The following is a 26,150-nucleotide window of genomic DNA, read 5'->3' on the forward strand; positions in this document are numbered from 1 at the left end:
GTGACAGGAAGGGACAGAATGTATAAACATAAAAGTGAATCTGAAAGTGGGGTCACAGCAGGAAAAAAGGGGAAGAAAACAAATTTAAAAGCTCTTTATCTGAATGCAGGCAGCATTCGTAACAAAATGGATGAGTTGACGGTACAAATGGGTATGATCTGATAGCCATTACAGAGATGTGGTTGCAAGGCAACCAAGGTTGGGAACTAAATATTCGGGGTATTTGACAATTTGGAAGGATATAAGAAAGGAAAAGGAGGTGCGATAGCACTGTTAATAAAGGATGACATCAGTGCATTATTGAGAAATAATATTGGCTCAGAAGATGTTGAATCAGTTTCGGTGGAGACAAGGAATAATGAGAAAAAGTCGCTGGTGGGCGTCGTCTCAAGGCTACAATGTTGGATGGAGTATAAATCAAGAAATAATGGAGGCTTGTAAAAAAAGGAACGGCAATAATCATGGCCGATTTTTAACCTTCATATTGATTGGGCAAAGCAAATTGGCCAGGGTAATCTTGAGGAAGAGTTCATAGAGTGTATCCGGGGTAGTTTCCTTGAACAGTACGTTGCGGAACCAACCAGGGAGCAGGCTATCTTAGATCTGGTACTGTGTAATGAGACAGGATTAATAAAGGATCCTCTAGGAATGAGTGACCATAACATGATTGAATTTCAAATTCAGTTAGAGGGTGAGAAAGTTGGATCTCAAACCGGTGTCCTAAGCTTAAATATAGGAGATTCCAAAGGTATGAAGGCAGAGTTGGCGAAAGTGGATTGAGAAAATAGATTAAAGAGTGGGACGATTGATTAGCAGTGGCAGACATTTAAGGAGATATTTCATAACTCGCAACAAAAATATATCCCAATGAGAAGGAAAGACGAAGAGAAGGGATAACTATCTGTGGCTAACTAAGGAAATAAGGGTTGGTATCAAGTTGAAAACAAGAGCAGACAATGTGGCCAAAGCTCGTGGGAGGCCAGAGGATTGGCAAACTTATAAAAGCCAGCAAAGAACACCGAAAAAAATAATAGAGGGAAGATAGATTATATGAGTAAACTAGCACAAAATACAAAAACAGATAGTAAGAGTTTCTACAGATCCATAAAAAGGAAAAGAGTAGCTAAAGTAAATGTTGGTCCCTTAGAGAATGAGACTGGGAATTAATAATGGGGAATAAAGAAATGGCAGAGACTTTGAACAAATATTTTGTATCAGTCTTCACGGTAGAAGACACGAAAAACATCCCAATAGGGGATAATCAAGAGGAACTTAATACAATCACTATCACTGAAGAAGTAGCACTCGGTAAAATAATGGAACTAAAGGCGGACAAGTCCCCTGGACCTGATGGCTTGCATTTTAGGGTCCTAAAAGAAGTGGCTGCAGAAATAGTGGATGCATTGGTTGTGATCTACCAAAATTCTCTGGATTCTGGGGAGGTCCCAGCTAATTGGAAAACTGCAAATGTAATGTCCCTATTTAAAAAAGGAGGTAGACAGAAAGCAGGAAACTATAGACCGGTTAGCCTAACATCTGTTGTTGGGAAAATGCTGGAATCCATTATTAAGGGAGCAATAGCAGGACATTTGGAAAAGCACAATTCAATGAAGCAGAGTCAGCATGCTTTTATGAAAGGGAAATCATGTTTGACAAATTTACTGGCGCTTTTTGAGGATGTAACGATAAGGGGGAACCAGTGGATGTGTTGTATTTGGATTTCCAGAAGGCATTCAATAAGGTGCCACATAAAAGGTTATTGCACAAGATAAAAGTTGAAGGAGTTGGGGGTAATATATTAGCATGGATAGAAGATTGGCTAACGAACAGAAAACAGAGAGTCGGGATAAACGGGTCATTTTCCGGTTGGCAAATGGTGACGAGTGGGGTGCCGCAGGGATCGGTGCTGGGGCCTCAACTATTGGCAATCTATAATAATGACTTGGATGAAGGGACTGAGTGTAATGTAGCCAAGTTTGCTGATGATGCAAAGATGGATGGGAAAGCAAATTTTGAGGACACACAAAATTATCAAAGGGATATAGACAGACTAAGTGAATGGGCAAAAATTTTGTAGATGGAGTATAATGTAGGAAAATGTGAGGTTATCCACTTTGGCAGAAAAAATAGAAAAACAAATTATAATTTAAATGGAGAAAAATTGCAAAGTGCTGCTGTACAGAGGGAACTGGGGGTCCTTGTGCATGAAACACAAAAAGTTAGTATGCAGGTACAGCAAGTAATCAGGAAGGCAAATGGAATGTTGGCCTTTATTGCAAGGGGGACAGAGTATAAAAGCAGAAAAGTTCTGCTACAACTGTACAGGGTATTGGTGGGGCCACACCTAGAGTACTGCGTTCAGTTTTGGTCTCCATATTGAAGAAAGGATACACTTGCATTGGAGGCTGTTCCAGGTTGATTCCAGAGATGAAGGGATTGACTTCTGAAGATAGGTTGGGCCAATCTCATTGGAGTTCAGAAGAATGAGAGGTGATCTTATCGAAATATAGAAGAAAATGGGATGGCTCGACAAGTTGGATGCAGAGAGGATATTTCCATTCATAAGGGAAACTGAAACTAGGGGACATAGTCTCAGAATAAGGGGCCGCTCATTTAAAACTGAGATGAGAAGGAGTTTCTTCTCTGAGGGTTGGAAATCTGTGGACTTCTTTGCCTCAGAGAGCTGTGGAGGCTGGGTCATTGAATATAATTAAGGAGGAGATAGAGCAGTCGGTCGAGGAGGCGGGAGCTCGGAGCAGCGAGAGTCCGGGGTCGGCGAGAGGCCTATAAAGGCCAGCGGGAGTCGAGCAGTTCGTGCAGTCGGTCGAGGAGGCGGGAGCTCGGAGCAGCGCGAGTCCGGGGTCGGCGAGAGGCGTACCGGTGCAGCTGCAGCAGGGACAGAAGGCAAAAAAGTAAAAAGAAATCGAAAGGTGACGTTACAGCCAAGGGGGTAAGTGATTGGCTGGTGATTGGCGAGTAGTTTTTCTTTTTCTTTTCTATATCAGTAAGTAACATTTAGCATTGTTGTTGCCAAATTAAGTTAATCTAGGGGTTAAGTCATGGCAAGAGAGTTCGGACACGTGTTATGCTCCTCCTGTACTATGTGGGAAATCAGGGACGCCTCCGGTGTCCCTGATGACAACGTGTGCGGGAAGTGTATCCGCCTCCAGCTCCTGACGGTCCACGTTGCGGAATTGGAGCCGAGGGTGGATTCACTCTCTGGAGCATCCATGATGCTGAGAATGATGTGAGTAGCACGTGTAGCGAGTTGGTCTTACCGCAGGTGAAGGGTCCACAGCCAGATAGGGAATGGAAGACCAACAGGAAGAGCAGTGCAAGGAAGGTAGTGCAGGGGTCCCCTGCGGTCATCCCCCTGCAAAACAGATACACCGCTTTGGGTACTGTTGGGGGGGATGACTCATCAGGGGAGGGCAGCAGCAGCCAGGTTCATGGCACCGTGGCGGGCTCTGCTGCACAGGAGGGCAGGAAAAAGAGTGGGAGAGCGATAGTGATAGGGGATTCAATTGTAAGGGGAATAGATAGGTATTTCTGTGGCCGCAACCAAGACTCCAGGATGGTATGTTGCCTCCCTGGTGCAAGGGTCAAGGATGTCTTGGAGCGGGTGCAGGACATTCTGAAAAGGGAGGGTGAACAGCCAGTTGCCGTGATGCATATAGGTACCAACGATACAGGTAAAAAACGGGATGAGGTCTTACGAGACGAATTTAAGGAGCTAGGAGCTAAATTTAAAAAGTAGGACCTCAAAAGTAGTAATCTCGGGATTGCTACCAGTGCACCGTGCTAGTCAGAGTAGGAATCGCAGGGTAGCTCAGATAAATCCGTGGCTTGAGTAGTGGTGCAGCAGGGAGGGATTCAAATTCCTGGGGCATTGGAACCGGTTCTGGGGGAGGTGGGACCAGTACAAACCGGACGGTCTGCACCTGGGCAGGACCGGAACCAATGTCCTTGGGGGAGTGTTTGCTAGTGCTGTTGGGGAGGAGTTAAACTAATATGGCAGGGGGATGGGAACCAATGCAGGGAGACAGAGGGAAACAAAATGGGGACAGAAGCAAAAGACAGAAAGGAGATGAGTAAAAGTGGAGGGCAGAGAAACCCAAGGCAAAAAACAAAAGGACCACTGTACAGCAAAATTCTAATGGGTCAAAGTGTAATAAAAAGGCAAGCCTGAAAGCTCGGTGCCTCAATGCGAGGAGTATTCGGAACCCAGGAGAGGCCTCTGAGCTAGTTAGAGTGGGTGAGAGCTCGGATGAACAGGGCCCCAAGAAAGAATGCAAAAGGCAGGAGGCAACAGAGCAGAGCAGCACTGAGGTAAGTGTCAACCACAAGGTGATAGGAAGGGACAATATGTATGAATATATAGGGGCTGCAGGAGGGGTCAAAACTAAAAATCATGGTTTAAAAACTAGTATTAAAACACTCTACCTAAACGCACGCAGCATTCGAAATAAAGTAAATGAGTTGACGGCACAAATCATTACAAATGGGTATGATTTGGTGGCCATTACAGAAACGTGGTTGCAGGGTGGCCAAGACTGGGAATTAAATATACATGGGTATCTGACAATTCGGAAGGATAGACAAGAAGGGAAAGGAGGTGGGGTAGCTCTGTTAATAAAGGATGATATCAGGGCAGTTCTGAGAGATGATATTGGCTCTAATGAACAAAATGTTGAATCAATAGGGGTGGCGATTAGAGATAGTAAGGGGAAAAAGTCACTGGTGGGCGTAGTTTACAGGCCCCCGAATAACAACTTCACGGTGGGGCGGACAATAATCAAGGGAATAATGGAGGCATGTGAAAAAGGAACGGCAGTAATCATGGGGGATTTTAACCTACATATCGATTGGTCAAATCAATTCGCATGGGGTAGCCTGGAGCAGGAATTCATAGAATGCATACGGGATTGTTTCTTAGAACAGTATGTGACAGAACCTACAAGGGAGCAAGCTATCTTAGATCTGGTCCTGTGTAATGTGTCAGGAATAATAAACGATCTCCTAGTAAAAGATCCTCTCGGAATGAGTGATCACAGTATGGTTGAATTTGTAATACAGATTGAGGGTGAGGAAGTAGTGTCTCAACCGAGCGTACTATGCTTAAACAAAGGGGACTACAGTGGGATGAGAGCAGAGTTGGCTAAAGTAGACTGGGAACACAGACTAAACAGTGGCACAATTGAGGAACAGTGGAGGACTTTTAAGGAGCTCTTTCATAGTGCTCAACAAAAATATATTCCAGTGAAAAAGAAGGGTGGTAAGAGAAGGGATAACCAGCCATGGATAACCAAGGAAATAAAGGAGAGTATCAAATTAAAAACCAATGCGTATAAGGTGGCCAAGGTTAGTGGGAAACTCGAAGATTGGGAAAATTTTAAACGACAGCAAAGAATGACTAAGAAAGCAATAAAGAAAGGAAAGATAGATTACGAAAGTAAACTTGCGCAAAACATAAAAACAGATAGTAAAAGCTTTTACCGATATATAAAACGGAAGAGAGTGACTAAAGTAAATGTTGGTCCCTTAGAAGATGAGAAGGGGGATTTAATAATGGGAAATGTGGAAATGGCCGAGACCTTAAACAATTATTTTGCTTCGGTCTTCACAGTGGAAGACACAAAAGCCATGCCAAAAATTGCTGGTCATGGGAATGTGGGAAGGGAGGACCTTGAGACAATCACTATCACTAGGGGATAGTGCTGGACAGGTTAATGGGACTCAAGGTAGACAAGTCCCCTGGTCCTGATGAAGTGCATCCCAGGGTATTAAAAGAGATGGCAGAAGTTATAGCAGATGCATTCGTTAGAATCTACCAAAATTCTCTGGACTCTGGGGAGGTACCAGCGGATTGGAAAGCAGCTAATGTAACGCTTCTGTTCAAAAAAAGGGGGCAGACAAAAGGCAGGTAACTATAGGCTGATTAGTTTAACATCTGTAGTGGGGAGAATGCTTGAAGCTATCATTAAGGAAGAAATAGCGGGACATCGAGATTGGAAAAGCAGATGCAACATGGATTCATGAAGGGGAAATCATGTTTAACTAATTTACTGGAATTCTTTGAAGATACAATGGATAGAGGTGTACCGATGGATGTGGTGTATTTAGATTTCCAAAAGGCATTCGATAAGGTGCCAGACAAAAGGTTACTGCAGAAGATAAAGGTACGCGGAGTCAGTGGAAATATATTAGCATGGATCGAGAATTGGCTGGCTAACAGAAAGCAGTGAGTCGGGATAAATGGGTCCTTTTCGGGTTGGAAATCAGTGGTTAGTGGTATGCCACAGGGATCGGTGCTGGGACCACAACTGTTTACAATATATATAGATGACCTGGAAGAGGGGACAGAGTGTAGTGTAACAAAATTTGCAGATGACACAAAGATTAGTGGGAAAGCAGGTTGTGTAGAGGACACAGAGAGGCTGCAAAGAGATTTAGATAGGTTGAGCGAATGGACTAAGGTTTGGCAGATGGAATACAATGTCGGAAAATGTGAGGTCATCCACTTGGAAAAAAAACAGTAAAAGGGAATATTATTTGAATGGGGAGAAATTACAACATGCTGCGGTGCAGAGGGACCTGGGGGTCCTTGTGCATGAATCCCAAAAAGTTAGTTTGCAGATGCAGCAGGTAATCAGGAAGGCGAATGGAATGTTGGCCTTCATTGCGAGAGGGATGGAGTACAAAAGCAGGGAGGTCCTGCTGCAACTGGACAGCACGTGGAGTACTGCGTGCAGTTTTGGTCACCTTACTTAAGGAAGGATATACTAGCTTTGGAGGGGGTACAGAGACGATTCACTAGGCTGATTCCAGAGATGAGGGGGTTACTTTATGATGATAGATTGAGTAGACTGGGTCTTTACTCGTTGGAGTTCAGAAGGATGAGGGGTGATCTTATAGAAACATTTAAAATAATGAAAGGGATAGACAAGATAGAGGCAGAGAGGTTGTTTCCACTGGTCGGGGAGACGAGAACTAGGGGGCACAGCCTCAAAATACGGGGGAGCCAATTTAAAACCGAGTTGAGAAGGAATTTCTTCTCCCAGAGGGTTGTGAATCTGTGGAATTCTCTGCCCAGGGAAGCAGTTGAAGCTAGCTCATTGAATGTATTCAAATCACAGATAGATAGATTTTTAACCAATAAGGGAATTAAGGGTTATGGGGAGCGGGCAGGGAAGTGGAACTGAGTCCATGATCAGATCAGCCATGATTGTATTAAATGGCAGAGCAGGCTCGAGGGGTCAAATGGCCTGCTCCTGCTCCTACTTCTTGTGTTCTTATGTTTTGGTGAGTCCGAGCATTGTGGGTTGAAGCTTCACTCCAGAGACTTGACACCTAATCGATGCTGGGACTTCAATGCAGCACTGAGGGGAGTGCTTCTCGAGCAGTGCTGCAATGCACAGCAGCAAATGAGGCCATTCAGCCGCTGGTAGTTTGCACACAACACTTAATCAAGAAGTTCATTGACTTGGTGACAGAAAGTGGGGTAACACAAAATGTTAATCTGTTTGTCCTTTAATAGTCGCGTAGTAAGGAATGAGGTTTAAATGATTAACACATCTGTGCTTTGGACAGAGTTCAGTCACACTTTATTTTTGATTTAAAAAAGAAATAATTCTGGATTAATTTATTTTACAAAGAAAACCAGGAGTATTGACCCAGGGGCTTGGGGTGTGTCATTGCATTTAGAATAAATGACTTGCAGCTGGCTAATGAATGCTGTGATGTGGTTGCCATGGTGATTGTCTATTTGTGTGGTGTGCAGCTATGAACACCGGCAATATAAGTTAAATTGGGCTCAAGAGGGCAAACCTTTCTACCTTCCATTCTACAGCATATCACAAAGCAGTAGCACGTTCTTTCAATTTTAGATTAATAAATTGATAAGATTAGAATTACTGTAGCTTGAGGTTTGAAATGTCAATTCTTTCAGCAGAAGGTACACCAATTATATATGAAGTTGGTGTGCAGCAATCTGAGGGGGGAGTGAAAATTCGTCGTTAGATTCTTCACCACATTGTGAACCGACCCTCTCTCCTCTTTGGCAGTCCCCCGGAGTCGAGGATGACTTGCTTCCATATTAATATGAGTTCTAAGGTGACTGATGAGACCAATGCGGGATCTGCAGACTCTCTCACAGGTGGGGCAGGTAGTGGTTGGAGGGACAGGTGGGTGGGGTGCTTGGTTTGTCGTACGCTCCTTCCACAGTTTGTACTTGGCTTCTCCATGCTCCCAACGGAGAAACTCGGTGTTTGGCGCCTTCCCGGATGCTTCTTCTCCACTTTGAGCGGTCTTGGGCCAGGGATTCCCAGGAGTCGGTGAGGATGTTGCACTTTTTCAAGGAGGATTTGAGGCTGTCCTTGAAGCGTTTCCTCTGCGCACCTGGGCTCGCTTGCCGTGTCAGAGATCGGAGTCGAGTGTTTGCTTTGGGAGTCAACCATCGGGCATGCGGACGATTTGGCCCGTCCATTGGAGCTGGACAAGCATGGTCAATGCTTTGATGCTGGGGATGTTGGCCTGAGAGAGAACACTGATGTTGGTGCGCCTATACTGCCAATGGATTTGGAGGATTTTGCGGAGGCAGTATTGAGGTGCCTACTGTACATAGTCCATGTCTCTGAGGCATATGGGAGGGCAGGTATCACGACTGCTTGGACCATGAGCTTGGTGCCAGGTTTGAGATCCTAGTCTTAGAACACTCTTTTCCTCAGGTGATCAAAGGCTGCACTGGTACACTGAAGGCAGTGTTGGACTTTGTCATCGATGTCTGCCCTTGTTGACGGTTGGCTCCCAAGCTATGGAAAGTGGTCCACATTGTCCAAGGTCTCATCATGGATCTTGATAATCGGGGAGGAGTAGTGTGTGGCGGGGGCAGGTTAGTGGAGAACCTTTGTCCTGCGGATGTTTAATGTAAGGCCCAGACTCTCGTACGCTTCGGTGAAGGTATCAGTGATGGTTTGGAGTTCCAACAGATTGCAGAAAGGTAATTTCCGAGGGGGTGGACGTGGCTGGTTTTCATGGATTTGTTTTCAGCACCATTTGGTAAATCTGAGGTAGATTTTGTCACAAAAGAGTGAGGTATTTATATCCTGAGGAATGTTAGGATAGCTGACACTGTCTTGGTACTAGATGAAGCAGAGTGTTTGTTTAATCACTTCTTCCTGAAGGGGAATCAACAGAGCTGCCATCATTGAGGAAATAGCGGGAGTGAGATTAATGATCCACACGAGTGGCCCAAAGTACAAAACCCATTCAAACAAAATGAAGCTGCCTTTTAAAATTTTCGTAGTGACGTTCATTAAGTATGTCACACCTTTAATCAAAATGAGCAGCAGTTGGCAGACCGATGAGTTTTTCAGTCAGTGTTGGCTGTCGGATTGTCATCCAGGATTGGGATGAGCCCATTGCACATACCGGCTCATTGGCTTCACTTCAGCCCCGATTCCCAATAGCTGATCGAGCCATTTCACAAGTAGAATAACTCCTGCTGATTATGTTTCACCAATATTGTACGAAGTAGCAATTTGCTGTCAATTACCTCCTCCTTCCCCCACCAATTCTACCAGAAACAATAATGGCCCTGAAATGACAATGTGTATGACAGCGTACTCTCGGAGTACGATTGTACCGTATGCTGCTTGCCCTGGTCAGGCTGTTGCGTCACATTCCTTTTGAAATCCGCCGCAAGTTTGGGATTTCCATTTGTGCCTGCGCGAAATTAGGAATTTGCAGCCTGTCAGTGCATGGACCACGAGAAAGCAATTGCAGGTGCAGACTGGCCAGCAATTGCACATGTAAGTGTTATAGTTGAAGCAAGCAGGCGGAGGACCTGTTTGCATCAGTGTAAGGGGATATTTAAGCCATTAATTAAACATTTTCATATTGTAAACTATGAGATGATTTTATGCAAATATTGGCCCGCATGACAGTTTTAATGTCTAAAATTATCAAGAAATTTAATCTTTCGTGAGGTTGGTGGAATGGTGGTAATTATGAATAAAATTCCAATTCTATAAATTGGAATGCAATCAGATTTTGGGATTCCATTACATCCCATTCGGGGATTCCCTTTGGAAATAATTAAAATGGAATTCTGCTTTGTGATTGAAGGATCGAGCCTATGTGATCCCAGGTAAGCTTCCATACCACCTGCGTCCCTGGGATCCATGGGCCATCACGCTGTCCTCCTCCTCGATCGGGCTTTTGCATCCTCGCTGCCAGCAGATACGTTCGTAATTCTTTCGTGGGTTGGAGGCGTACCCTAGGGTACTTTTAGCAAAGAAAACCAGAAGGACCACCCGACATCAACCTAGGCACCAGCTTCGGACACAACAAAGGCACACCCAGCCCATTCGACTCTGCAAAGTTCTCCTCACTAACATCTGGGGACTTGTGCCACAATTGGGAGGCTGTCCCACAGACTAATCATGCAACAGCCTGGCATAGTCATACGCACTGTAATCATACCTTTCAGCCAGTGTTCCAGACTCCTTCATCACCATCCCTGGATATGTCCTCTCCCATTGGCAGGACAGACCCACCAGGGGTGGTATACAGTCTGGGAGGGAGTGGCCCTGGGAGTTATCAACATTGACTCCGGACCCCATGAAGTCTCATGGCTTCAGGTCAAGCATGGGCAAAGAAACCTCCTGCTGATTACCAGCTATTGCCCTCCCTCGGTTGATGAATCAGTACTCCTCCACATTGAACACCACTTGGTAGAAACACTGAGGGTAGCAAGGGCACAAAATGTACGACTACTGACCGAGCTGGCAGAGTCCTGAAGGACGCAGCTGCCAGACTCGGCCTGCGGCAGGTGGTGAGTGAACCAACACAAGAGAAAAATCTACTTTACCTCATCCTCACCAATCTACCTGTTGCAGATGCCTCTTTCCATGACAGCATTGGTATCAGTGACCATCGCACAGTCATTGTGAAGACGAAGTCCCTTCTTCACACTGAGGACACCCTCCATCGTGTTGTGTGGCACTACCACCCTGCTAAATGGGATAGTTTCAGCACACATGTCACAGCTCAAAACTGGGCATCCATGAGGCACTGTGGGCCATCAGCAGCAGCAGAATTGTATTCCGCCACAATCTGTAACCTCATGTCCCTACCATTACCGTCAAGCCAGGGGACCATCCCTGTTTCAATGGGGAATGTATTAGAGCATGCCAGGAGCAGCACCAGGCCTACCTAAAAATGAGGTGCCAACCTGCGGAAATTGCAACTCAGGACTACATGCATGATGAGCAGCGGAAGCAGCTTACTACAGACAGCGCTAAGCGATCCCACAACTAACCGGATCAGATCAAAGCTCTGCAGTCCTGCCACATCCAGTCGTGAATGGTGGTGGACAATTAAACAACTGATGGGAGGAGGAGGCTGCATGAACATCCCCACCCTCAATGATGGCAGGTCAGAGGCTGGGTATTCTGCGGCGAGTGTCCCACTTCCTGACTCCCCAAAGCCTTTCCACCATCTGCAAGGCACAAGTCAGGAGTGTGATGGAATACTCTCCACGTGCCTGGATGAGTACAGCTCAAGAGGCTCGTCACCATCCAGCACAAAGCAGCCCGCTTGATTGGCAGCCCATCCACCACCTTAACCATTCACTCCCTCCACCACTGGCGCACTGTGGCTGCAGTGTGTAGCATCTAGAAGATGCACTGCAGCAATTCGCCAAGGCTTCTTCAACAGCACCTCCCAAACCCATGACCCAGAAGGACAAGGGCAGCAGGTGCATGGGGACACTATCACCTCCAAGTTCCACACCATCCTGACTTCGAAATATATCGCCGTTCCTTCATCGTCGCTGAGTCAAAATGCAGGAACTCGTTTGCCCCGACCCCGCCCCACCCTAACAGCACTGTGGGAGTACCTTCACCGCACTGACTGCAGCGGTTGAAGAAAACAGCTCACCATCACTTTCTCAAGGGCAATTAGGGATGGGCAATAAATGCTGGCTTTGCTCTCGGCCTTTTGGCTAAGATCATGCATAACTAACCTGACCAGCCACCATGACCTCCTGGTGGTTTCTCCCTGGTCAGGAACGTATATGCTTGCATTTTTGAAACAGGAGGTGGGTGGGGTGGGGTGGGTTGATCCATCCACCTCCACGGAGGTGTGTGGGGGACCTGACCCATCCACCTCCATGGCACGAACCTGATATTGCAGTACTTCCAGGAACGGTGCAGTGGCTCTAGGCCTTTTGGCTAAGAGCATTGGCGCAGAGTGATCCTTGGCATGTGCAAGGTGACCTCTGGCGTTTGTGATTTGACAAAGAATTGGAACGATTGGCTACGAATTTATAAATAAAAAAAAAATAAATAAATGCTGGCTTTGCCAGCGACGCCCACATCCCGTGAACAAAAAAAAATTGGATACTGTTTAGCAATGTACGAGCAATGAAATCATCTGATGTGCAATCAAATTATTTCTGTGTCAAGCTTAAGAGGTGAAGCCATTTGTCATGTCTAAATCTGCAGTGTAAATGCCAGCATGGCTCCGCCACAAGGATTATACTGGGAGTTAGCACCTCCGCTGCCACTGCAAAGCGAGATCCAACACTGAATCGAATGAAGGGCAATAAATAGTATCAAAGCAGCAATTCCGTCTGGGGTCGGGCAGCCAGGCATTAGCTGTAAGCCATTAAGCTTCACTCTTATAGTTTACAACACCACTGGGAGACTGCTCACTGTTCCTGGATCACTGTCAATCACACACAAAAACACACAACGAGTTGTTATAAAATGTGTATTACGTGGAGACTCTCTTGTCCACTGCAAGTGATAAATGTAAATCTTTTATCTACTAAAGTGCACATTTAATATTTTGTCACCGTGCGATGGACTGTGCCGCACATGAGGCGCGGATTGGATTCCATCAGAACAGACTGGGGGATTGAGTTGGTGTTGCGATTTGGGAGCTGTCCAGATTAACCTCCCTGCGCCCAGTGCATCGGACCATGCTTCTGATGAACTGAAACGTGACCTTTTGTCTGAAGTAATCTGGGAGTTGGTGTGCCCCTGGCGAACAATAGACTTGTTTATTATCAATATGTGCATTAAGAACAATGGGATCAATCTTGACATTGCGCGATAGCGACACCGCCTCGCATCTCCCGATTTCCATTTCCGTTGGCGCCATTGGAAGTAAAGATCAGGAGTGATGTAAAACGAGCTGCCGAGTTTTATACTACCGCGCAAAGTCGAGATCTGCCCCAATAATTCTGAACCATTCTTGCTGTGAACCACCCAGTGGAAGACTTGTTTACCTTGGAGTGCAAGCATAAGTCAGAAATAAAATTAGCAGAAGTCAAAGCCAACAGCAGACAGGTAAAGCTCTGTGCTTCACTTAACTTACAAAATCCGTTACTAAACGAAGTGTCTGGAAGCTTTCGTTAAAATCTCTTCGTTTTGACAAACATCTGTGAGGCAGAGTTTATGAGGAATCAGATATTCACAGAATGTTGCACTCCCCCCCCCCCCCCAGCCCATAGTTGCTCATTCAAGCAGATGTTCACAAAAGAAACAATGAAATGCCACCTCAGCTATGATCCTTCCTGTAACTCTCGTAAAGCAAACCGGCACAAAGGAAGACCTTTAGCAACAAAATCTAGCTGACAATCACACAGCTTCCAAAGGCACACAGTGTGCCCGACGCGTTCTCCTGACCAACCATGTTTATATCCGCGAAGTAATGCAACACTCGTACATCTGCCCAGTGACCTGGCGAGCGTAGCAGATGATCTCCGATGGAGTCACAGCAAAGTCTTTGGATGGCTTGGCGATGACGATTCACTGTTTCAAACCCCTGCCTGAACTTTGCGGCTAACACTGGTTACAGGTGATTCAAGTCGCTCAGCTAAAAGAGTTGATTCATCTGACTTTTGAACTGTCGTTGACACGTAAGACAGAGAATGTTCATTTTTGTGTTTTGAACCCAGAAGCTGCTTCCAGCAAGTAATCAAATCCAAGTGGGCACATGGGTGGCCAGCTGCAAGCCTGAAAAGAAATGTTAAAAATAATCGGCTCCGAAAATCCTGGGAGCGCGATCCCGCAAGTTATTTCTGCCGGTGTCTTCCAGTGCGGATCCCCACCAGAGCATGCGGGGTCAGTGGGAGGACGCCTTACCTGCATGGTATAGGTACATCTCGATACGAGACTCCCAAAACAAGCGCTTTACTCAGAGCTCCGACACAGCAAGCAAGTCCCAGGTGGGCAGAGGAAAAACGCCTCTGACAAAGTGCAACATACCCACCAACCCCTGGCCCAAGGCCGCTTAAAGTGGAGGAGAAGCATCCGGGAAGGTGCCAAACAACTTCGAGTCTCTTCGCCGGGAGCATGCGGAAGCCAAGTGCAAATAGCGGAAGGTGAGCACGGCAACCCACCCGTCCCTCCAACCACTGTCTGCCCCACCTGTCACAGAGACTGCAGATCCCACATTGGACTCAGCAGCCACCAGAGAACTCACGTTAGTGTGGACACCAGTCGTCCTTGACTCCGAGGGACTGCCGAAGACGAAGACATCTCGAGCACCTGCCAGACCCACGCTGCCAATAGTCGCCACTTGGCTGCCATTTTGTGGGGAGAGCCCAATTTTCCCCCACCCCCAGAGAAATTATTTCTGAACTCCCAGTGGTCCCTTTGCAAAGGGAGCAGATATTTAAAAAAAAATCAAAAATACGCCTAACCTTCTGGAGTCCAATGCCGCTTCGCTGACCTGACGCGACCCGACACCCCTCCACACTCGGTGGGGCCTACCTTTACCTTGTGGAGGCCAGTATGCTACAAATTCGCTGGCAGTACTGGCAACCCAACTAGATGCCACTGAGGTTGAAGAAGCAGGAACTCTCAGTAGAGGGAATACTGGCATCACCTCAGCCTCCTTCGCATTACTGGGCTTGTAAAAGTGGAGAAGGAACTTCCATCCTCGGCCGGGTCCCTGCATCTCGCGTTGCCGCCTCGATTCGGGCATTTCCAGTGGAGCTGCCCCCGAGTTACCTCGCCAGTCCCCTGGAACAGCTGAGCAAGTCTCGGACCCATCGAGTGTTTTATGATTTTCAACTCGGCAAATCTTGGATTTTTCACAGCTGGTCCGTGCGCTGGGCCTCATAATGCAGCCCTGTGGGAGTGGATGGGATCATGCTCATTACTGTTGATTTTGAACGGTTGACTGGATGAGCGCATCAGCCAGCAGCTCGATAGTCCTGGTGGGAGGCTCGGTCTTTTTGAGGGCCGGCATCATTAGCATTTGGCTGGCAGGCTACCAGGAAAATGAGTGTCTCGGGGCTGGAAGAAGGTCGGCCAGTGGGTGGGTGGGGTGGGGATGGGGTACCAGGAGTAGCATCGGCCCAGGTTGGTTTTGTGGCCCCGGGAGGAGAGGTGCACATCTGCTCCTCATGGCCCTGCCAACATACGCACAACCTTGCCTGCTGACTTCTCTTTGCCAGCCCCGCCAGTTGATACTGGGCACAGTGCAACCTCTACCTATTATTGTCCTAAAATGGCAAATGGTCTTAGGCCTGTCATCGGATCCTGATTTTCATTTTAAATGAGCCTACCACCTGACTCAGGCCGGTATTACGGCCATCCTGGGGTAGGACTGGGGGAAAAGACCGTGGCGACCACAGCGATGGCGGGAATGGGACGGTAAGTCATTCCCCACCATTTTCTGGGCACCACTACCCCATTGCCACTGGGCAGGTGCCTCCAAATCTATCAAGTTCTGCCTTTTTCTTAGGTTTTCGATCACTTTTTTCCCTTCCCTGTTTCTCCCTCTGCTTCCTCAAACTTTTTGTCTTAACTCCCATCTCTGCTCGGTCTCTTCCATCACCTGAGATAAATTCAAGTGTTGTTTTCACCATTGTCTGTCCCTGACATCGGCCCGCATTTTGTAGTCGGCAGCAAAGGAAAGGCGCTCACCGTTCACCTTGCGGACAACTGCCCAGAGAGTTTTCGCAGGATTTTCAGTGCAGACCTGCTGTCGTCGGCTGTCTGATGCAGCACGGCACCCGCCACAGGGCGTCTGTGAGCCGAGCAAGATGCAACGATGCACTTCAACCAATGACTGAGACACACAAAGTCTAAACCAGTCAGTATAAATTAGATTTGAATCGTGTACAGAAAACTAAATAACGACAGGAAAAAATGAATGAGATTAAGAGAGAGAGATAAAACTAATATAATTCTGAAGGAATGAGACTCTGCACTTGTAACGTTAAATTTTCAGGGCCAGAGAGGTTGTTTGGCAGTAATTATCATTTACCACGCCGTTAAAAATTAACTTACTATCTGAATGCAGCAGCCCTAACTTTGCCTGCCATGTTTAGTGGGCAAATGCCGCAACTTGACGTCATTACATTGATTTCAATGCCGAGTCTATCGGAGAGATACTATTACAGCGCAGCCTGTGGGAGAGCGGTTTACCTCTGACAGCAACTTCCGGATTTCTGTGTTTAATTCTGCATGTGCGGATGCCAGAAGTCGCTGTCAGATTTCTTCCATCAGAACGCTGAGTGCCGATAGCCGTGCCGTTGCTATCGATGCAAAATCCGGGCCCTTGTAATTGTCCAAAACTACCGAGTGCTTCCATGTAGCTGTCTGCATACATTGCACAGGCGGAAAGCTTCAAATTCTGCTCAATACTATCTTGTTGCATTTTAATTAACATTTATTTTATATTGTTGTATGTGATGATCGATATCCTTGTTGTGGTGTATTCACGTTTGGCATTTGTAAGTGCAACCTGGAACAGAAAGGAGCTTTTGAACTATTTCACTGCTAATTTTGCTGAATTCCATTTGTAAATGTGCTGAATATACTCACAGGCTGGATAGATGTAATTTTTACTCTGTCCTGTCTCTGGGGAGAAAGGGATCAATGGCCTTTTGCTATTCCACATGTTTGCGGTTTCCTGCAGGCCGGTTTCAGAGCAGCAGTTGTCATGCCGATCTGTCATATGTACTTTGCGTGCAATCTCTTTGGGATTGACATTGTTCATAGCCTGCATTAACCTTTATTATCTCTTACTAATCTAATTTATTCAAAACAAAATGCTAATTAGAAAGCCCTCTTCAGAACGAATAAAATCATCTACCCATTTCACTGAGTTCTGCAAGGATCTGCTGTCTATCATTACTCTTTCTGTTTCAGTGCAGCTTGTGCTAAGTAATGACGCTGTTCCTTGAGTAAAGTTCAGTGGTGGTGGGAACATGCTCATTCCCCTCAGTGCAGCAGAGCTTCCGTCTCAGGCAGTGGCCCAGGCAACAATCTAGTTGAGCACTGATTCAACTTTTCTCACATGTAGCTGGCAGATTAGAGTAACAGCAAACATTGTGACTCAGAATAACATTTGCACTGTTAAAGGATAAATGATCATGCCACCGCTCCAAAAATGGTGATAAACAAAGACAACCTAACCTAGCAAATAGAAAATGATCCCTTTCTGATGGGAGTGCATATTAGTACCACCTTCCTCCAGTGCGCTACAGACGTGTGTGGAACCAGGCTTGTACCTGCACTTGACCATCATCAGCATCATAGGCAGTCCCTCGGAATCGAGGAAGACTTGCTTCCACTCCTAAAGTGAGTTCTTTGGTAGCTGAACAGTCCAATATGAGAGTCACAGACCCTGTCACAGGTGGGACAGACATTCGTCGGGGGAAGGGGAAGGTGGGGCTGATTTACTACACGCTCCTTCCACTGCATGCGCCTGACCTCTTCATGCTCGCGGCGTTGAGATTCGGCCAGAGACTCCCAGGTATCGGTGGTGATGTCACACTTCACCAGGGAGGCCTCGAGGGTGTGCTTCTAACACTTCCACTGTCCACTTTTGGCTCGTTTGCCATGAAGGAGCTCCGCATAGAACAGTTGCTTAGGGAGTCTCGTGTCTGGCATGCAAACTATGTGGCCTGCCCAGCGAAGCTGATCAAGTGTAGTCAGTGCTTCAATGCCGGGGATGTTAGCCTGGACGAGGACACTGATGTTGATGCGCCTGTCCTCCCAGGGGATTTATAGCATCTTGCGGAGACATCGTTGGTGATATACCTCCAGCAACTTGAGGTGGCTTTCTGTACATCGTCTATGCCTCTGATCCATACAGGGGGGTGGGTATTACTACAGCCCCTTAGACCATGACCTTGGTAGTAGATTTGAGGGCCTGGTCTTCGAACACTTTTCCTCAGATGGCTGAAGGGTGCACTGGAGACGATGTTGAATCTCCGCATTTGTTGATAAGAGGCTCCCGAGGTATGGGAAATGGTCCATGTTGTCGAGGGCCGCACCGTGAATCTTGATGACTGGGGAGCAGTACGATGCGGCGAGGACAGGCTGGTGAAGGACTTTTGTCTTACGGATGTTAAGCATAAGGCCCATGTTTTCATATGCAATCAACGACATGCCGGCCATGATCCTTACCAGCGGATCAATTACAGACCCAATCCACATCCGGACCGGGGTCAAGCAGGGCTGCGTCATCACTCCAACCCTCTTCTCGATCTTCCTCGCTGCTATGCTCCACCTCACAGTCAACAAGCTTCCCGCTGGAGTGGAACTAAACTACAGAACCAGTGGGAAGCTGTTTAACCTAAGTTGCCTTCAGGCCAGGTCCAAGATCACCCCAAGCTCTGTCGCTGAGCTGCAGTACGCGAAAGACGCCTGCGCACATTCTGAGGCTGAACTTCAGGATAAAGTCGATGTAATCACTTGACCACATGTTGAATATTAGCAAGGCCATACAAACAGCACCCCAAATCAAGCCTGTCAACTTTGTCACAAAGGTGGAAAACTGAAGGTCAAGTCCACACTCCTGGACCGTCACCAGCTCCACTGCCAGATTTCATCTGCCTGCTGTCCTGGTACAAGGGAACTTAAAGTCATAAGAACATAAGGAATAGGAGCAGGAGTAGGCTATTTGGCCTCTCGAGCCTGCTCCGCCATTCAATGAGATCATTCTGTCACTAACAGTGTTAGAAATAGGGTCGGCAGGACGATTAAATTATCCGATGATTTAAAGCATTCTGCTTTCGCCTCTGAGAAGGAGGCTGAAAGTTTCCTCTGTATCTCTCAACAACAAGAATCCAAAGTGAAATGAACCTTTCAATCTCAGCCCAGTTTTATTGGGCCTGAGCTCGCAGCATAAAACTGTCATTATGTTGGCCTGAATTGTGAATTGGCACTGAGTGCAACCTCGGACTGAGTCTGTCAAAGAGCGACTGGATAAAAGTCACAGGTACGCAGCAGTGAACCTCTGTAGAGGTTGCAAAACTTGCAAGGGTTAAAATTCTGACTTGCACACAACTTGAAGTTGTTACTGGCTATCTTGATCTTCTTTCAGTGTTTGTGGAAAATTGCTGAGACCTGATTATCTTCGTTGTATGTTCTGATGAGCCCTTGTATTTGATTACAAGGTTCCAATGACTGGAATTGTATATTTTGACAATGCTGAATCTTTGTAAGTATTCAGTTCTAGAAGTTGATAATACGCACATTGCAGTTTGAGCTTTGTCCCAACATTTTTGCGCTCGTGGTTAGTTTCCATAAGAATACCAAGCCTTCATTGAATGGAAACTTGTATGTATGCCCCGAGTGGGATAGTGTGGAAGGGACGAACAATTGCCCCGAAACCACAAGGGATGGCTACCATATTCTCCGAAAAGGTGTTGAGTATCTTATTGTTAGATGATTATGTTCAGGCTAAAGGTTAATAGTCAGATTTATTTCCAAGTATTTATTTACCCGGCAGTAGTCACAAGCAACAAGATACAAAGGGTCCGCAATTGGTCGACGTACCGCCCAAAATTGCGCTTTTGCTCAAAAAACACATACATACCGCTCAGCGGAATATTCATCATTGACATACCACCGAGCGGTATGCACACCATTTTCATCGCATGCCACTGACGTACCACCGGAGCTGCAGACCGTCCTGGAAAAGATGGTTTTACGCAATGGTAAATGGGCGGGAATGTGCGGAGTGCACGAATCCGCCATTTTGGAAATCGGGAAAGTCAGCTAAAGCAGAGCCTCTATTTCTGAGGTGAACAGTGATTTTACTGCGCTATTTAAGTGGAAAAGGTATTTTTATTGTTACTGAGTAACTTATTAAGATCGAAGGCATTTTAGTTATTTTTCTTCATTGAAAAAATATTGTGACTATTTGAAAAGAATGGGGCCTGTACTATCTCAGCCTGTATTGCTGACAACCTGTCTAATGGAGGAACCAGATGTGAGCAGGTTTATTGAACAGAGTCATAAGGGTAATGGAGGAGGTCGCAGACTGATGAGGAAGAGGAGGCTTTACCCTGATGACTGTTACCCCAAAAGTTTAACACTGTACAAGAGTGCTTAAATTAAATTCAAACGTTTATGTAAAAATCTCAAATATACAACAATTTTAAAACTTTGTAAAACTTATAACTATAAAACAACTTTAATAACAAGTTTAACAAAACTTTAACAAGGTTAATAAATATTTACGAATCAAACTTAAATTATTCAATGAACAAGCACAACAAAAAGACTCTTGACTTGCCCCTTGATCCCCTTCCTTGACGGCGTGCTACACCACCCTTGGGACTATTCCCTCCGTCACTCCCCCACCCATCCCTTTCCCACTGCCCCTGAGCCCAGACCTCCCCGTGCTGGTCCCAAGCTGGTGTGCATCCCGAGTGCTGTTGCTGTCGTTGGGGGTCAGACATTGCTGGCGCAATAAATGGGGCCTCAGGAGAAGCTCGTGATGTGGAAGGCACGGCTTCAGTGCTGGAAGATGATGTCAGCTCCCCACCCTCAGGTGCTGTCGACCTGACTACTATGGCATGGGGGGGAGGTGTACTGTACCATGTCCCGATCTCATTGATTGCTGCCTGGCATCGCTGGCGTCAGCAGTCCACTCCATCGCGGTGATCATACGCGACATATCCTCCGACTGCCGCTCTGATAGAGCCGCGATGTTTGCGGCTATCGTAGTCGTGGCCTTGAGCAGCTCTCGACCTATGTCGACACTGGCCTGTGACAGACGCACCATGTCCTGGTACACGCCTACAGCAACCGACCTTTCCTGCACCAACCTCCGTCACTGCAGCAAAGGCGCTGCAACACTGGGGGTGCCTTGCTGCGCACGGCTTGGTCCCGCCGAATCAGAGGAGCCACGGGGGAATCCCCTAAATACAGACTCCGTGGTGGAGGATATTCCAGCTGGCCCACATGGAGCTGCTGTATCCTCCTCCGTCTCCACCCCCACCCCCACTGGCTCCAGGATCAGCGGCTCTTCCTCTTCCTCTTCGTCTTCCTCATCTGTGCCAGTGGTGAAGTCAGGAGAGGGCTGGGTGACACCAGAGTTGGAGGCAGTGGGTCTCTCTATGTCGGTGTGGTCTGAATCGCCCGAGTCTGGAAGTACAAAACAACATTTCAAAAAGCTTGGCACCAGGGGAGGGGTCAGAGTTACATGAGTACATAATACAGTGACTTATCGCAGTCTTACTTATCGCATCACTCTCAAAGCCTCCCTGATAAAGTGCGACATCCCCACTGACACCTGGGCGACCCTGGCCAAAGACCGCCTTAAGTGGAGGAAGCGCATCCGGGAGGGCGCTGAGCACCTCGGGTCTCGTCGAGACTGTGGTTCTCGTATTGGACTGTACAGTCACCAAAGAACTCCCTTCAGGAATGGAAGCAAGTCTTCCTCGATTCCGAGGGACTGCCTATGATGATGATGATGATGCATGCGTTACATGCCCCCAACTTTGCAGTACATCACATGAGGCCAACATTACAGTCCAATAAACTTACATTACATTACATCAGGCCAACATTACAGTTTACAGTTACATGACATGACGAGAGGACTGCAACACAGACTGCATTGTATTCAATTTACCATCCCGTGTGAGTGGGTCAGCTCCAAAGCCGGTGGTGGCACGGTTGCTATCCCCAACCAGGGACAGGGCACGGATCTCCATGTCAGTCAGAAGCTCCTGTGTTGTGGGTCCTCCCCTGTTCGCCGCTGATCGGCTGCTATTGCAGATGTCTTCTTCTGCAGAAAGTAAAGTAAATCAAAGTAAAAAAATCTTCAATCCATTTAACATTGCAGACACACAGGGTCACACACACACGCACACATTCTTCCCCCCCCCCCTCCCCCCACACACACACACCCCTCCCCCCACACATACACAACACACACACACACCTCCCCCCACACACACACAACACACAACACGCACACACCCCTCCCCCCACACACACACAACACCCCACACATAACACCTTTCCCCGATGCGTACCATGGTACTTTTGGAGGACACGGCCTCTCCGATCTCATCCCATATCCTGTTGTACTCCTTTTGGGGGGGGGGGGGGGGGGCTTTTTTGACCAATTTTGTCCTCTTCGGTCTCGGCAGTATGCTGGCGGTTTGAAACGACGCACCGCCGGCCTACTGCCGAGAAATGGGCGGACCTAATGCATCGACCATTTTCGGGCTCGGTGTGCACAATACTAGATTTTCACAATGTACAAAATGTTTCAAAACCAAATACACGAGTTTGAAATCCTTATTTCTTTTTGGTTGCTTTTGACCGAGTCTCTGACAAGCGTTATGTGAGAATTGACCTTACATGGAGCCCTTGTTAGCCACCTTATGTTGCTGAGGCAGTGTAATGAAGAAAGAAAGACTTACATTTATATAGTACTTTTCATGACCACCGGATGTCTCAAAGCACTTTACAGTCAATGAAGTACTTTTGGAGTGTAGTCACTGTTGTGATGTTGCAAAGCAGGAAACTGGGGGGCCAAAAGGCGTTTCCATAATTAAAATTCTGATGCAAGGTCATCGACCTGAAATTTAACTTGGTTTCTCTCTCCACAGATTCTGTCTGACCTGCTGAGCATTTCCAGCATTTTCTGTTTATTTTTCAGATTTCCAGCATCCGCAGTATTTTCCTTTTTGTTTCTATAATCATAAGGATATTTTTAACTCTGATATTAAAGCAGACCTGTTGGATGATCATGTTTTTCCCAATTATAAGGCAATTCAGATGTTAACTATTTTTAACATCTAAGTAAATAAGGTAGTCGATGATCCCAGCCATTTGATAGTCTATTTACTTTGACAATGTGAAATCATTCCTTTGACATGTGTTAGAGTTAACATATAAAATACCCACTGTTTTCCAAAGGACCAATGATTTGATTAACGAGTTCAAACCTTTGACCTCGGCAGCACATGTATGGTTCTCTTGCCAACAATACATTGAATTTCCCTTGATGATAACAATTGGCTGAAGTCAGTTTTTACATTTTTTTTTACCCTGGTCTAAAGTTAGATAAAAAATACAATACAAAAATTGTTACAATTCACAGTCCCAGATAGTGAACAAACTCTGTAAATCAATTGGACCTTGAAAATTGGGCCTGCTCTGAAAATGTAATTGTGAAAATGATCTAATTTACAGGAGGTCGACTGAAACTTTCCATTGTGCCCTCTTTTTTTCCCCCCCCTATTTTCAAGCTGAGGTTAGATCCTTGGATTTAGACACTATCGATGAGAATGGGCTGTCAGGGTTTCTTCGGTAGCAATGTTTGCTCGGACTTGAATATTTCCAAATCTTCGTTTCACTGGGAACTAAATTTAAATTTGCCGCATAGGAGAGAGTATGGGAACTGCTGCTTCAGGTCTGACAGCAATTAACTGGTCCTCATTTATTTAAAGCCTTGCTTTATGTACATGTACGGTCCAAATGTTGATTTATTAGATTTCAGTACTAGGTACTGTATGTATAAATCCAGTCGATGTATGTATCCAGTATCTATGAACGAGTATATACTCTTAATAGATCATACAGGTGGTCATTCAGCCTATCATGACTGTACCAGCTCCTTGGTAGAGCCATGCAATTAGTCCCACTCCCCTGCTCAATCCCATCGCCCTGTAATTTTTTCCCTTCAAGTATTTATCCGATTTACTTTTTTTAAAGTTATTATTGAATCTGTTTCCACCCCTCCAGCTTCCTTCTTATTTAAAAAAAATAAAGCAAGCGATGTCTTGACTCAGATTTAAACCGAGTTTTCTGCAACCACAACACAGAGCACTCACCACTATACAATCAACGCATCACGCAGCATCTCCACACAGGTGCAGTGATGATATTTGCATTCCCCAGTGGCTGCAAGCTGCCTTACTTTCCCGTATAATATCGCCTGCCTTATTGTCAGTTTATTCGCAGAGAATTCCGATCCATTGAGTCTCGATGACTCAGCAGCTCACAACCTCGTACATTTACCTCAGGACATGGGGTTTCAATCCCCCCAAAAAGTTTACAGCATAGAAGGAGGCCATTGAGACGATTATGTCTGTTTAGGTTCTTTGCTCGAGCAATAGGAGGGAGGTCTTCCCCTTCCTCTCTCCTTCTGCTGGCCGCAGGGTGAATTTGAGAATTTTTTTTTTAATGCAGTCTCAACCCAGTTTCTGGTTGACGTGAGACCACAGCACAAAACTACCCATAAATGAGCAATTAGCACATTAGCTCTGCAAATTTAGGACAGTGCTCCTCAATTTGGAGAGGCCTCCAGCTTTCCAGCGTGCAATCAGTATTACCGCTCCAACACAAAATTACATCATTTCAGCTGATGCGCAGTATTTAATTTATGACAGTGGTTTCATACAGCACGAACATCAGCCAGCACATACACAATATAAATTGGTGATTTCTAATGACATCTAGAGATGTGATCTTAAACAGGCATCCCATTAAAGTGTGCATCCTTTGAAGCTTTTTCGGGCATTTGGTATCCTTTCACCCCGAGAACCTGAACTCTTGCTGTTCCTCTCTCTCCTCTGTGACATAAATTTAGGGAGTCTGCTTTCACTTCCTGAGGACAAACATTCCCTTAATTGAGCACTAATTATATTTAAAAAAGGAATCATAGAATCATAGAAATTTACAGCACGGAAAGGAGACCATTTCAGCCCATTGTGTCTGTGCTGGCCGACAAAGAACTATCCAGCCTAATCTCACTTTCCAGCTCTTGGTCCGTAGCCTTGTAGGTTATGGCACTTTAAGTGCACATCCAGGTACTTTTTAAATGTGATGAGGGTTTCTGTCTCTCCCACCCTTTCAGGCAGTGAGTTCCAGAACCCCACCACCCTCTGGGTGAAAAAAATTGCCCTCAAATCCCCTCTAAATCTCCCATCAATTACTTTAAATCTAGGAACGCCTCCCCCCCTCCCCCCCCAGGTTGTTGAACTCTCTGCAAAGGGAGTTAGATCCTTCCTATCCACTCTATCTAGGCCCCTCATAATTTTATAGACCTCAATAAGGTCTCCCTTCAGCCTTCTTTGTTGCAAAGAAAACAATCCCAGCCTCTCCAATCTCGCTCGGAGAAGCCACAGGCAGTTGTGGAAAATGGCAAAAAGCCATACAGGTGTGTTTGGGCATGCCGTTTCTGAATGTGGGACTGAGGCATGTTGTTTGGGGGAACATTAACCAGCATTTTCCTGTGCTCTGACCTGGAATGCTTGCTGCTCATACCTGGAGCCTGGCTTGGGAAGTATTCCATTCACCAGCATTGCCAAGCCTCACCTTCAGGAACACAACACTCTCACAAAAAAAAGGGGGAGAAAAGAAAACCACATTTTTTCTGAAACATGAACTCCCTTTCACCTTTTCTGGTGATGTACCAAGGTCTGAAAGATTTAATATTTTTCAGATCTCTTCAATTTTTTTTGAGGCACTTTGGACGTTAAGTTATGTAGACAGCACAGTGGGACATGTGTCATACATTATTAAAGCCACAGAGAACTTATGAAACAAAAGAATTTAATATAATACAAGGAAACAGCCTGACCTCGTTTGCATGCAACGGACTTTACGAACCAGAAAAGTTTGAAGATAGAATAAATTTTGAGCTCCAATAATCTGTCCTCTTGTGATTTAGTGTTTCAGTGTTGTCCAGTATAAAGAGCTCAGTGTGAAAGGGAATAAAAATACAGTACTGCCTCCGGGGAAACAGAGGTATTGTAATCTGTGTGCCTGTCTGTGATGAATTAAAATGTTGACTTTGGTGGATTTCAGCAATGCCCAAGTGTGTCTAATGCTGCATTTATATTACATACTACACTACTGCTAGCGCCT

The 26,150-nt window shown here is 46.1% G+C and overlaps 2 protein-coding genes across 6 annotated transcripts in view; one reads left to right on the plus strand and one right to left on the minus strand.

Moving 5' to 3' along the window:
• Positions 1 to 26,150, plus strand: part of LOC139226760 (zinc transporter ZIP11-like) — an 807,495-nt gene that overhangs the window by 253,580 nt on the left and 527,765 nt on the right. The gene's annotated exons all lie outside the window — the stretch shown is intronic.
• LOC139226761 (uncharacterized) overlaps positions 20,540 to 26,150 on the minus strand; it is a 79,167-nt gene continuing 73,556 nt past the window's right edge. For all 5 annotated transcript variants that reach the window (XR_011587309.1, XM_070857757.1, XM_070857755.1 and 2 more), the window contains 2 exons: positions 21,898 to 22,053; positions 20,540 to 21,407 (listed from right to left, as the gene is read on the minus strand). Coding sequence is in view for 4 of the 5 variants with exons in the window: in XM_070857757.1 (XP_070713858.1) it covers positions 21,094 to 21,407; positions 21,898 to 22,053 (470 nt within the window). In the remaining variant the exon portion in view is untranslated. The remainder of the gene's footprint in view (positions 21,408 to 21,897; positions 22,054 to 26,150) is intronic.

This window comes from Pristiophorus japonicus, chromosome 16, assembly GCF_044704955.1.
Source record: "Pristiophorus japonicus isolate sPriJap1 chromosome 16, sPriJap1.hap1, whole genome shotgun sequence".
In the NCBI taxonomy this organism is placed as follows: Eukaryota; Metazoa; Chordata; class Chondrichthyes; family Pristiophoridae; genus Pristiophorus; species Pristiophorus japonicus.